This window comes from Manis javanica, chromosome 4 (assembly GCF_040802235.1).
Source record: "Manis javanica isolate MJ-LG chromosome 4, MJ_LKY, whole genome shotgun sequence".
Lineage (NCBI taxonomy): Eukaryota > Metazoa > Chordata > Mammalia > Pholidota > Manidae > Manis > Manis javanica.
This window is the reverse complement of record NC_133159.1, coordinates 19,516,335-19,530,937: the sequence shown is the minus strand read 5'-3', so window position 1 is coordinate 19,530,937 and position 14,603 is coordinate 19,516,335. Positions and strand designations below refer to the sequence as shown.

The following is a 14,603-nucleotide window of genomic DNA, read 5'->3' as shown; positions in this document are numbered from 1 at the left end:
AAATAAAATCAACCACCCACAAAAGCAGTTAAAGGCAACACAAAAGAGCACAGAATAAAACAACCAACATATAAAGAATGGAGGAGGAGGAATAACAAGGGAGAGAAATAAAGAATCACCAGACAGTGTTTATAACAGCTTAATAAGCAACTTAAGTTAGACAGTAAGATACTAAAGAAGCTAACCTTGAACCTTTGGTAACCACAAATCTAAAGCCTGCAATAGCAGTAAGTACATATCTTTCAATAATCACCCTAAATGTAAATGGACTGAATGCACCAATCAAAAGACACAGAGTAATAGAATGGATAAAAAAGCAAGACCCTGCTGCTTACAAGAAACTCACCTCAAACCCAAAGACATGCACAGACTAAAAGTCAAGCAATGGAAAAAGATATTTCATGCGAACAATAGGCAGAAAAAAGCAGGTGCTGCAGTACTAGTATCAGACAAAATAGACTTCAAAACAAAGAAAGTAACAAGAGATAAAGAAGGACATTACATAATGATAAAGGGCTCAGTCCAACAAGAGGATATAACCATTATAAATATATATGCACCCAGCACAGGAGGACCAGCATATGTGAAACAAATACTAACAGAACTAAAGGAGGAAATAGAATGCAATGCATTCATTTTAGGAGACTTTAACACACCACTCACTCCAAAGGACAGATCCACCAGACAGAAAATAAGTAAGGACACAGAGGCACTGAACAACACACTAAAATAGATGGACCTAATAGACATCTATAGAACTCTACACCCAAAAGCAACAGGATACACATTCTTCTCAAGTGCACATGGGACATTCTCCAGAATAGACCACATACTAGGCCACAAAAAGAGCCTCAGTAAATTCAAAAAGATTGAAATTCTACCAACCAACTTTTCAGATCACAAAGGTATAAAACTAGAAATAAATTGTACAAAGAAAACAAAAAGGCTCACAAACACATGGAGGCTTAACAACATGCTCCTAAATAATCAATGGATCAATGAACAAATTAAAATAGAGATCAAGGAATATATGGAAACAAATAACAACAACACAAGGCAGTGGGACACAGTGAAAGCAGTCTTAAGAGGAAAGTATATAGCAATCTAGGCATACTTAAAGATGGAAGAACAATCCCAAATGAATAGTCTAACGTCACAATTATCAAAATTGGAAGAATAAATGAGGCCTAAAGTCAGCAGAAGGAGGGACATAATAACGATAAGAGAAGAAATAAACAAAATGGAGAAGAATAAAACAATAGAAAAAAATCAATGAAACCAAGAGCTGGTTCTTTGAGAAAATAAACAAAATAGATAAGCCTCTAGCCAAACTTACTACGAGAAAAAGAGAATCAACACACATCAACAGAATCAGAAATGAGAAAGGAAAAATCACAACAGACTCCACAGAAATACAAAGAATTATTAGAGACTATTATGAAACCTATATGCTAACAAGCTGGAAAACCTAGAAGAAATGGACAACTTCCTAGAAAAATACAACCTTCCAAGACTGACCAAGGAAGAAACACAAAATTCAAACAAACCAATTACGAGCAAAGAAATTGAAGCGGTAATCAAAAAACTACCCAAGAACAAAACCCCCGGGCCAGATGGATTTACCTCGGAATTTTATCAGACATACAGAGAAGATACAATACCCATTCTCCTTAAAGTTTTCCGAAAAACAGAAGAGGAGGGAATACTCCCAAACTCATTCTATGAAGCCAACATTACCCTAATACCAAAACCAGGCAACGACCCCACCAAAAAAGAAAACTACAGACCAATATCCCTGATGAACGTAGATGCAAAAATACTCAACAAAATATTAGCAAACCGAATTCAAAAATATATCAAAAGAATCATACACCATGACCAAGTGGGATTCATCCCAGGGCTGCAAGGATGGTACAACATTCGAAAATCCATCAACATCATACACCATATAAACAAAAATGACAAAAACCACATGATCATCTCCATAGATGCTGAAAAAGCATTCGACAAAATTTAACATCCATTTATGATAAAAACTCTCAGCAAAATGGGTATAGAGGGCAAGTACCTCAACATAATAAAGGCCATATATGATAAACCCACAGCTAACATCATACTGAATAGTGAGAAGCTGAAAGCTTTTCCTCTGAGATTGGGAACAAGACAGGGATGCCCACTCTCTCCGCTGTTATTTAACATAGTACTGGAGGTCCTAGCCATGGCAATTAGACAAAACAATGAAATACAAGGAATCCAGATTGGTAAAGAAAAAGTTAAACTATCACTATTTGCAGATGACATGATATTGTACATAAAAAACCCTGAAGACTCCACTCCAAAACTACCAGAACTGATATCGGAATACAGCAAAGTTGCAGGATACAAAATTAACACACAAAAATCTGTGGCTTTCCTATACACTAACAATGAACCAAGAGGAAGAGAAATCAGGAAAACAATTCCATTCACAATTGCATCAAAAAGAATAAAATACCTGGGAATAAACCTAACCCTCAGCAGTCACACACCATTTCCCTGAACTTCCTTAGGCTTTGGCAACCACTGATCTTTTTTTACAACATTTTGTAGCATGTATCAGTACTCCATTTCTTTTTATTGTTGAATAATATTCTATCATATGGATATACTACATTTTACTTAGGTTGTTTTTATTTTTTTGGCTACTATAAATAATGCTCCTGTAAACCTTCCTGTACAAGCTTTTATGTGGACATATGTTTTCATTTCTTTTGAGCATATAGTGAGAAGAACTGTTGAACAGTAAGGTAACTCCATGCTTAACCTTTTAAGGAACCACCAAACTGTTTTCCAAAGCAGATACATTTTACATTCCCACCAGCAATATATAGAGGTTCCAATTTCTGTACATTCTCACCAATACTTGTTATCTTTTTGATTATAGCCAGTCTAGTGGGTGTGACATCTGATAAAGTACCAAAGTGACTAGTTTTTACTTCAATCAACTCATTTAATCACTTTGAAATTGAGCTTTCTCATTTGTAAAATGGAAATAAAAATATTTCAGAGTTCTTAAAGGCATGAATAAAAAATGTAGAAAAAATTTAACAATCCATCACAAAGTATTTAATCAGTAGTAATTATTAATATTATTGCATCCTCCATCTTCTAGAAATTCATCCCCTAAATGAAAAAGCAAAATACTCTTAAAGTACTGCCTGCAAGTTATTAAGTGCAAAAAAAACAAGTGGCAGAAACAATAAAGACACAAGACTGCAAAGAGTAAGATCAGTAATGGGTGCAAGAGATGGGAAAAGTCTTGTCAGACACTTACTTCACCAGTGAAAAATAAGACCAGTATGGCCGGGAGGGGCAAGAGAAGGTGGGAACTGCACAAATGGGCCCAGATTAAAGAAGCAAAGTGCTCAGGCATCCAAAAAAAAGGGTTCTGTACTTTCACAGCATAGACAACACACCTGGTAACAGTAAGAAATGTATTTGAATGGGTGGGATAGGGCCAGATCACAGAAGAACCAAGGCCTCTATTCTACATAATGGAAACAATCAAGGATGTACAGGAAAGGGAAACTACGAAATCAAGCTTTTAGAAAGATTCATCTAGCAACAGAAGGAAAGACTTGAGGCCAAAAACTTGTTAGAAAGTTGTCTCAGATAAGACAAACAGTAGAAACTGAGAAGAAGGGACCAGCTGTGAGAAGCAGGGAGGTAACAGGAATCAAACAGACTCCTTGACTGAGTGGACTGACCTATGAATTTTCTGGAAAAGATAACAGATGTGGAACACAATCTGAAAATGACAATACATATCGATAACTGAATCATTAATCTACTTACCCTCCGCAATGTCTGAGCACGATGTGCCAATGGCTGTGTCTCCACTGTCAGCTACACTTGAACAGCGGCTGAAGCGGCTCCGAAAGGCCTCTGAGATAACTGGAGTCTGCCATTCAGTTCCTAGGGAACTGCCCTTCTGAATCACACTGGAACCTGAAAGAAGTGGCATTTCCCACCTTCAGTGTAAACCAGCTGATGTACCCCCAAAAGACTTTAAAAAAAAATCACTTAAACCTATGAGAATAGCAGCATCCCACCCCTTTCTCTCTTCTGTGCCTATTTCTGCTACTGAGTTAATTTTAAATAGAAATAGCATAAGAGGTGAGAATGTTCAAAGACAGAAATAAGACCCACCAAGAATCCAGAGTACTGGGACAGACAACAGTAATATTTAATAGCAATTACCACTTTTTGAAGCCTAGAAGCCACTGCACTTTACCAACATGATCTCATCTACTAATTTACTGACAAGATTATTACCCCTTTTTTAGAAAAGACAGAGCTGAGATTTGAACCCAGGTTGTTCTGATTCCAACACCCACATTCTTCCTTCTTACAGGGTCTCTCAATAGGTGCTTTTGGCATTCCAGGCATGACAATTATTCAATGTGTGTCTACATATTGCAGGATGGTTCAGCATCTCTGCTGGCCATCTGCTAAATGCTAGTAGCAGCCCTCACCCCATCCCATCATCACTATGAAATATGAAAATACCCATACATTTCTAAATGCCTCCCAGGTTAACAGGTAGTCCAGGCCCCTGTTGAAAACAATTGCTTGACTGAAGCAGGGTACTTGTATGGGCAGTGACTCCAGATCAAGGTGAGTCTTGAAAGTCACTCTGAAGAGTTTAAGACTTTGAGGGCAAAGCAAAGAATCCACTAAAATTTTTGAGTGTATAAGACAAAGTAAGATAGATGAGACTTCTGTGACTTCGCTAGCTTGCTCATTAAGGACTGGTAGATAGGAAGAGTTCAATAAATACTTGATTTACGAACATACTAGCAAAGACTTCAATTCACCTTATTTTTTAAAAATCACTATAATTTTCCTAAATCTTCGATGATCCATGTAAACAAACAAACAAGAAGGTAACAGTGGATACTTATCCATTTACAGTGTAAGAGTTTGAGCTGAAATCAGAAAATATATGGTTCTAGACTCTCTGATCTAGTGGGAAGCAAACATTTGAACACGAATCACCTTATTCCCTTCTTCCAAATTAAGTGCTTCTCCCATCTTGTTAACCTACTGTCTTCTACTTTTTCTCCCTTTTTTTGCTACCCTTCCTTCTGCTTTCTATTGAAGGCAATCTAACATTCCCCAAGGACTCCTTTTATTCTTTGAGTTACAGTGGACTTCCTGATCTGAAAGAATCTGTATGAGTGCACTAATCTGTAATAATCTTTAATAGAAAACACAGCTTTAATCAGTGCTTCTGATCAGCCTAAGATTAGCCAGTGCTACTATACTAAGAATAATTGTGACAAGCAAAGAAATTTGACTTCTTGGTGAGTCCATATGGTGTTACCACTCTAGTCAATGTATAATTTGCTAGACCTTTTGAAATAGTGAAAATTGACTGAGGACCTCTATTACCATGTTCCTGGATCCTTATTGGAAATCACTTCTGTTACTGCTACTAATCTTCTATTCTTCACCACTACCACTTTTCTATCCACCAATTCCATACATCAATTCTAAAGAGATATTTGTTAAAATATATAAAAGTATGTTTTGGTATACTTATAGAGGCTTATGCTTTCTTTCAAAATTTTAGTTTGAAAGATGAAATTTTTTTTTGTTTTTTTTTGAGAGGGCATCTCTCATATTTATTGATCAAATGGTTGTTAACAACAATAAAATTCTGTATAGGGGAGTCAACGCTCAATGCACAATCATTAATCCACCCCAAGCCTAATTCTCGTCAGTCTCCAATCTTCTGAAGCATGACGAACAAGTTCTTACATGGTGAACAAATTCTTACATAGTGAATAAGTTCTTACATGGTGAACAGTACAAGGGCAGGCATCACAGACACTTTCGGTTTTGATCACGCATTATGAACTATAAACAATCAGGTCAAATATGAATATTCGTTTGATTTTTATACTTGATTTATATGTGGATCCCACATTTCTCCCTTTATTATTATTATTATTTTTATTTTTAATAAAATGCTGAAGTGGTAGGTAGATGCAAGATAAAGGTAGAAAACATAGTTTAGTGCTGTAAGAGGGCAAATGTAGATGATCAGGTGTGTGCCTGTAGACTATGTGTTAATCCAAGCTAGACAAGGGCATTAAAACATCCACAGATGCAGAAGATTTCTCTCAAAACAGGGGGGGTGAGGTTCTGAGCCTCACCACTGTTGATCCCCAATTTCTCACCTGATGGCCCCCCTGCGACTGTGCCTGTCTTAGGTTGTTCCTCCCTTGAGGAATCTTACCCATCTCTGGCTAACCAGTGAAAGATGAAATTTTTTTTGTTACTTCACATGGCCTATCAGCAACATCCTTATCAAATATTAAGACCATTACTAATGAAATGAGAGACTACTGAAGACAAAGCCATCAGAAAAGCAGTGAGCTTTGCTAGGAATTGCTACATTCCAAAAACTTGCATTATACACATAACTGTCATAAGAAATTGTACAATCCAGCCCTACGACAGTGCTTGACACAGAGCAGATGTTCAATAAATATTTGCTGAATGAATACCGAAGTGATTCAGGAAATAGTTTTCAAAGTGCCTACTCTAGGCAATGTGCCTAGCAGAGTATAACAAATATCTACTAACTGCTGTAAGGAACTGTGGAATTTTAAAATTAAATAAAACATATCCTTGTTGAATAAAATGTACCATTCTTCATAAATACCCCAGAATTAAAAAGTTACTTTTCTAAAATGCTACTATTTGAATATACCTTATCTATATTGTCTATTGAGTACATGTATATATTTATACGTTTAATATACCCACTTAATATATCTACTGAGCTTTCAAAATCTGGTCAATTCATTCTAGAGATAAATTCCTGAGTCTGTAGTGACAACACAACTACAACTGTTGGCATCCAAGAAGAATCCCCATCTTTGTGGGCTAGCAGATGACTCACACACCCATTGGACTACAAAGACAACACAGAACACAGTAATTTATGCTGTGTTTTTCTGATTTCAAATGGAACTATGTCCCAAAGTCAGTCTGTTCCAGTCCTTTATGTGTTCTCCCCTTCCAATCAATCATGTGGCCTTGTTGGAAGCCATGTGGCACCAGAAATTAAGTTGTTCTCTCAGAGAGATCTGTTTCTCTATTCAATGAAGCCCCATGTTATTTTCGGTCTCAGTACCAGCACTTCAACAAATGCTTGTTTGCTCAGTATTTCCTTTAAAGGAAACTGTTATGAAATAACAGAGCAAAGGTCAGAATTTAACCTAGAAAATTTTGACTACTCACCTGGTGAAGTGGCATGAGAGATCCTCTCCCTTGGGTATTTCTCCTGCATGGCCATCAACACAGTTATCTGAGCCAACTGTAGAAGGAAGGAATAACCAGTGAGATCTCTCCATTTTCTTTTAATCCCCTGTAACTTGTTCCTGTTCAAATGAAACTGTCCAGAGTATTCAAGTATTCTTCCACATGTTTTACTCCTGAAGATATTTTTTAAGGCAAAGCAACTCCCAATACTCCATCCTACTTCTTTTCCTAAAGCAAGGAGAGAAAACCTAGAACCAAACAGTGATTCCCAATGCCAATCCTATCTCAGAACTCTTCCAATTGTTGCAAAATTTAAAATAATATTACTTCTAATAAATTTTGCCATAGATCTTCTTAGTTGGGGATAGGATAGGAGGGTAGGGTGCCGAAAGAATCCAATAACCAAACCAACAGTGAAGTATTATAGCTTCAATTATGATAAACATAAAACAAATTGTCCAATTCCTCCAGTAAAGAAAGTTAGTCATATGATGAACAAAGATGGACAAAATTCTTAGTCATAAGCAGAACCCCAATCCTCAGCTGGGAACATGAGGTTTTCTTTCTATTTCTCCACTCCTTAAAACATTTATATTTACTCTGGTAGTAGGTTCTGAGAATTCACCTGAAGTCTGATGACTATATGTGTAAATAAAAAGCTTTAATTAAGTTTAACTAATAGCAGCAAATAATAATATCTTACATTTGCACAGCACTGAGAGGTAGTACCAGGAAGTGGCTCAAGAATATGCACTCGATCAGACAGCCTGGGTTTGAAGCCTGACTTAGCAGTTTGTTGGCTGTGAAACCTTGTGCAAATTTCTTAATATCTCTGTGCCTCAGTTCCTTAACATAAAAATGTGGATATACAGGACCTAATTCATGCTAATTCATTTAGAATTAACTTACAACAGTGTCTGACACATACTAAGTGCTTAAGTAATGTTTTTATTATTATTTGGCAGTTTATGTCATAAAAAGTAGCATAGTATGGTTCCTGGAAAATAAGGTATGAATTCAGAAACTCTGAATTTTAAGAGCCCCAAGAGTTTGGGACAAACTGTTGAGAGAATACAATTAGAGATGAGATTCAACTTTGCAGGGAAAACAAAAGGATACATGGTCCTATTTCTCTGCATTTTACTGACCTCTATAGTTTTTTCTTAGTAACAAACCCAAACCCTCACTAATTCACAGCATCTACAATAGAAAGAGTGCCATCCACTGAAAACCCAGGTCTTCACATACTAGGTAAGATTTGTATAGCAATAAAAGCTTCAATTTATACTATGGCTAGTATCATTCAGTGTGTTAATGGTGACACAGAAGGATTAGATAACCTACCAACTAATGATATTACATGTCAATATCAAAATCCTTTTCTTCACCCCCTTTTTAATAAAGTATAATAAAATGAAAAATAAAAACAAAGTATAAAAATATACTATAAAGTAGGCCCATCGGATTCTGAGACCATTCCAAATTCAGATGACAAAAGAAATCTAAGTTAAACATAAGAGTTACTCTATGACTCAGCAGTTCCACTCCTAGGTATATATTCAAGGGAAATAAAAACGTATGTTCACACAAAATCTTGTACATGACTGTTCACAGCAGCATTATTTACAATAGCCAAAAAGTTGAAAGAACTCAAAATGTCCATCAACTGATGAATCGATAAATAAAATGTAGTATATCCATACAATGGAGTATTTTTCAGCAGTAAAAAGGAATGAAGTACTATACATGCTACAACATGAACACTGAAAACATTATGCTAAGTGAAAGAAGCCAAACACAGAAGGCCACATATTGTATGATTCCATGTATATGAAATGTACAAATCTGGGAGAATTGGCAAATCTGATAGCTTAGTGATTGCCAAAGACTCAGAGGAGGGCAGTAGGGGAATGAGGAGTGACTGCTGATGGATAGGTGTTCTTTTCCAAGATGATCAAAATGTTCTGAGATTAGATAGTGGCTATGGCTACACAACCTTGTGAATATACTAAAACCACTGCATTGTACACAGATAATATTGAATTTTATGGTATGTGAATTTTATCTCAACTTTTAAAAAGAACTCTGACAGGCAGTAAAACACTACAGAATAGATGGACTACTGGTGGAAATTTTTAGAGCCGTTTGAAGGAGATAAAGATTTCCTGAGATAAAAGTGAAGAAATGAATGTACAAGAAATACCACAAATAATCAATTATACAGCCAAGAAAAGCAGGAGTGAAAACAGACAGAAAAAAACAACCCAACATTAGTTTCTATCTTCAATGCACTTTAACTACAGAAACATTCGTTCATCCAACAAACAACATGTTTTCAGTACTTACTACCATTCAAGCACAGTGCTAAATTCTCTATAGGTATTATGTCTTATGTTTAATGCACACATCAAATCTATGAGGCAGTTACTAATATTCTCATTTTATGGATGAGAAAATAAAGGTTTAGAGAGGTGAAGGTCATATCGCTTGGAAGAGGCTTCAAAGCCAGGACTGTGCTGAAATGCTATAGTCTAGTCGGTAGTCTTTCTGTCTGGGACGAAGAATAAAGGAAATTACTAAGACACCACAAACTGGAGTTTCTGCCTCAGATGAAGCCAGAGCTGCAAGCCCCAAAGCTATTAGGAGTTCATATAATTTCTTCACTTTGCTCTTGGTAACCACCCAGGTTCTATTTCCCAAACTGCTCATCAAGAATTAGATTTTGACTGTTATAATAAGTATTTCTCCCCTTGAATTATAATCTCAGTATGGAACATTGCACTTGGTAGCTGTTGACAGAACCACATCAAGACAGGAGAGGATCTGAAGGGATACACGGACAGCTGACACAGACACAGTAAGAATCTCACACCATTATGCTATTTTCATGGCCCTGATCATTCATTAAACCAGACCTAAAGAAGATGCTACATCCTTGCTGAGAAACTGCCTTTACAAAGAACAAGTCCTGTGACATACACTACCACTAGACCATTACAAAATCAGACAAAGCCTAAAAGCCTAATGGGCAAGTAATGAGCCATGGTTGCCTAATTTATCCTTGTATCACCATTCCTCCCTACTTAGCACACAGTATTCAATTCATCAACTAAAGTTTTCTCAGTGCCTATTATTTGCCTGGCTGTGCCATGTGTTGGAAAAATACTGGTATAAAAAACTGTTCTGAACGTCCTGGTTTATTGCAATGAACGAAGTGCCCAACACCCTCTATTTAACAAATTAGCTTTAACCCACTAAGCTTATGGCTCATCCAAAGCACTAGCCTCTCCTGGTCTAGTGAAGGTCTCCTCCATCCCGGCACTCCTGACGGTTTAGGTCAGGTAAGTCCTTGCTATGGGGGGCTGTCCTGCACACTATAGGCTGTTTGGCAGCATCCCTGACTTCTATCCACTACATGCTAGAAACAGTCCCCGAGTTGTGATGATCGAAAATGTCTCCGGACATTGTCAAATATCCCGTGGGGTACAAAAATCGTGCGGACTCACAAACATTAGTCTTGTGCCTTCGTTAAGTGCTCTCTGTACCCAAACTTTCATTGTTCAAATCTCACCTCAAACCTCACTTCCTCAAGGAGGGCTCCCTGCCCCCTCACACTACACCAGCGCCTTCCTATGTCTTCGTATTCTCCAACCGACATTACCGAGGGCTACCTGGTGATCACCAGCTTAACGTCCACTCTTCACGGACTGTGTGCTCCACGAAGGCAAGGAACGTGCTTCTCGCCGCCCCCTTGGTGACTGGCACAAGGCCTACTGTTTACGAGGGTAAAGCAACTGCTGGGTAGTGAAAGACGGGGAGAAAAGCAAGGCAGCGAAGACGGGGCGGCAACTGAGCCACGACGGGGCGTGTGCGTGGCTTTATTTTAGGAAGCACAGGCTTGAGAGACCAAAGGGGACGGCCTAGTCACTCTGCGCATGCGCCCCGCGCTCCCTCGCCTCCCACCCCCACCCCACCCCCCGTACCCCGAGGTAGGTTCCGAGCGTCTGAGGCTCCGCTGGGGTTTCCCAAGGTGTGGCAGGGTCTGTCAGTCCGACCGGAGCGCCCGAGGGGAGGAGGACTTACGTGGGCCTGAAAGCGGGCAGCGAAATCCCTCATTCAGGGACACCGGCTGGGGCCACCACGTCGGCCAAGGGCGGCGGTTCAATCCCTCCGCGGGCTAACGGCCGTTACACACCCGCCTGGCCGCGCGCCTCAGAGCGCGCGCCGCCCCGCCCCCGCCGCTTTCTGCTCGCCTGCAGCCAATCAGGAGCCGGGCCGCTGGGTGCTCCGCCCCTGCACGCCACTCGGCGCCGCTTTCGGCCGGTTCTCCCTGCGCATGACCCCGCCGCCTCTTGTAACCTCAGCCCCACGCCGGGTCTCACCTGTGAGTGGATCCCTGCTCACCCAGGCCTGGAGTGGCTGGCGGGGCCTATGTGGATCTATAAGTTTCCGGCCAGGGCAAATCATTTGGGAATCCCACCCAACCTGCTGCACTTTCCTCCCATTCCCCACCACATTAGCTGTACTACCTGTAACGAGTCAGGTCATGACCAGGAGTTAGTGGCCTGGGTCACTGGCTTGTCAGGGTCAGGGCTTGGGCTGGGTTAGAATCAGTGGTCAGTCCATGACCAGAACTCAGATTAAAAGGTAACGGATCTATCCTTGCCTTCCTACTCAAACTCAGTCCGCAAGAAAAGAAACTAAGCTCATTTGCATTAATATATACAATACTTAATAATCAGACAGGGAAATTGTTTAAAAGGAGAAACAAAGCCATTAGCCAAAGGATAGTGAAATTCTAGGTATCTGGAAACATCTTGGGAGGAAAAGGCATTAAAAAGTGTGATTTCTTAACTTTGAAGAACCGGACAGAGTTAATTACTGGATCAAATTCACTCTAGAGGAAGGACTCAGGATGTGCTCCAAAGTTCTATGCCCTGTTCTGTAACATTTTAAAGAACGAACATAGAAGGCATAATACAGATTTAAGGATAATGAATCTGGGTATGATGTGATAGGTGAATTTAGAGGGTATTCTCTGAAATTAAGGCCAGAAGCCTTTGTTAAAATATAAATGGAAAGGATAGGTGTCTAAATGAATACATTTGTGTTCTGGTAGGAAGTAGACTGTAGGTGGTGGACACGTTCACTTGATGGCTTCTATTTCTTCTGTGAAAAGCATTTGAGAGGAGGCAGGAACAGGGTCGTGTAGGACTGAGAAGAATGGGGAGGATTTGAAGAGCAGATGCAGAGAATGTAAGAGAAACCTGACTGGAAACAGTGAAAGTGCTGAGATTAAAATTTATAAATGGTAAACAGTACATTTGTACTGTTTTCTCTAACAGATAATCTATATTTTAAAAGTAACTCCATTATCATACTACTAATTTTTAAAAGTGAATGACTCCATTTATATATATATTTTTTTATTAAAGTACCATTGATATATAATCTTATGTTGATTTCAAATATACAACACAGTGGTTCAACAGTTACCCATATTATTAAATTCTCACCCCCTCTAGTGCGGTTACTATCAACATAGTAAGATGTTACAGAATCATTGACTATATTCTCCATGCTGTACTACCGTCCCCATGAACACCTTATATTTTGATTGCAAATTATTGTGCCCCTTTATCCCCTTCACCCTCTCCCTCTACCCACCCCCTTGGTAACCCCTAGTCCCTTCTCAGTGTCTATGTGACTCCTACTTATGTATAAATATATGCATTTTTTGAGGATTTCTGCATGTCATTTGGTTTATTTATTTATTATAATTTTTTATTAAGGTACTATTGATATACACTCTTATGAAGGTTTCACATGAAAAAACAATGTGGTTACTACATTGACCCATATTGTCAAGTTCCCACCCATACCCCATTGCAGTCAACTGTCCATCAGTGTAGTAAGATGCCACAGATTTACTATTTGCCTTCTCTGTGCTACACTGTTTTCCCTGTGACCCCCTCACACCATGTGTACTAAACATAATATCCCTCAATCCCCTTCTCCCTCCCTCCCCACCCACCCTCCCACACCCCTCCCCTTTGGTAACCACTAGTCCCTTCTTAGATTCTGTGAGTCTGCTGCTGTTTTGTTCCTTCAGTTTTTGCTCTATTGTCATACTCCACAAATGAGGCACTTGTCTTTCTCCGCCTGGTTTATTTCACTGAGCATAATACTGTCTAGCATCCATGTTGTTGCATATGGTATGATTTGTTTCTTTCTTATGGCTGAATAGTATACCATTGTGCATATGTACCGCTTCTTCTTCATTCATCTACTGATGGACACTTAGGTTGCTTTCAAATCTTGACTATTGTAAAAAGTGTTGCAATAAACATAGGGGTGCATATGTCTTTTTGAATCTGAGAACTTGTATTCTTTGGGTAAATTCCAAGGAGTGGGATTCCCGGGTCAAATGGTATTTCTATTTTTAGTTTTTTGAAGAACCTCCATATTGCTTTCCACCACTGTTGAACTAATTTACATTCCCACCAGCAGTGTAGGAGGGTTCCCTTTTCTCCGCATTCTCAACCAGCATTTGTTGTTCTTAGTCTTTTCGATGCTGGCCATCCTAACTGGTGTGAGGTGATATCTCATTGTGGTTTTAATTTGCATTTCCCTGATGATTAATGATATGGAGCATCTTTTCATGTGACTGTTGGCCATCTGAATTTCTTCTTCGGAGAAGTGTCTGTTCATATCCTCTGTTCATTTCTTAATTGGTTTATTTGCTTTTTGGGTGTTGAGTCATGTGAGTTCTTTATATATTTTGGATGTTAACCCCTTGTCAGATATATCATTTACAAATATATTCTCCCATACTGTAGGATGCCGTTTTGTTTTGTTGATGGTGTCCTTTGCCGTACAAAAGGTTTTAGTTCGATGGACTTCCATGTGTTCATTTTTGCTTTTGTTTCCCTTGCTCACAGAGATCGTTCAGGAAGAAGTTGCTTGTGTTTATATTCAGGAGAGTTTTGCCTATGTTATCATCTAAGAGTTTTATGGTTTCATGACTTACATTCAGGTCTTTGATCCATTTCGAGTTTACTTTTGTGTATGGGGTTAGACAATAATCCAGTTTCATTCTCTTACATGTAGCTGTCCAGTTTTGCCAACACCAGTTGTTGAAGAGGCTGTCATTTCCCCATTGTATATCCATGACTCCTTTATCATATATTAATTGACCACATATGGTTGGGTTTATGTCTGGGCTCTCTAGTCTGTTCCATTGGTCTATTGTTCTGTTCTTGTGCCAGTACCAAATTGTTTTGATTACT

General features: G+C 38.8%; 1 protein-coding gene across 6 annotated transcripts in view; it reads right to left on the bottom strand.

Moving 5' to 3' along the window:
- Window positions 1-11,534, bottom strand: part of CEP85 (centrosomal protein 85) — a 29,420-nt gene extending 17,886 nt beyond the window's left edge. Inside the window, exons 1-3 of one of the 6 annotated variants that reach the window (XM_037017880.2) lie at window positions 11,398-11,534; window positions 7,294-7,369; window positions 3,835-3,987 (exon numbers count right to left, since the gene is read on the bottom strand). In XM_037017880.2, coding sequence (XP_036873775.1) covers window positions 3,835-3,987; window positions 7,294-7,369; window positions 11,398-11,430 — 262 coding nt within the window. In that variant the 5' untranslated portion in view covers window positions 11,431-11,534. Of the gene's footprint in view, window positions 1-3,834; window positions 3,988-7,293; window positions 7,370-10,885; window positions 11,175-11,297; window positions 11,317-11,397 lie in introns of those variants that run through there. The other 5 variants (XM_037017882.2, XM_037017879.2, XM_037017883.2 and 2 more) reach the window with 5 other exon arrangements.
- Window positions 11,535-14,603: the final 3,069 nt, after the last annotated feature.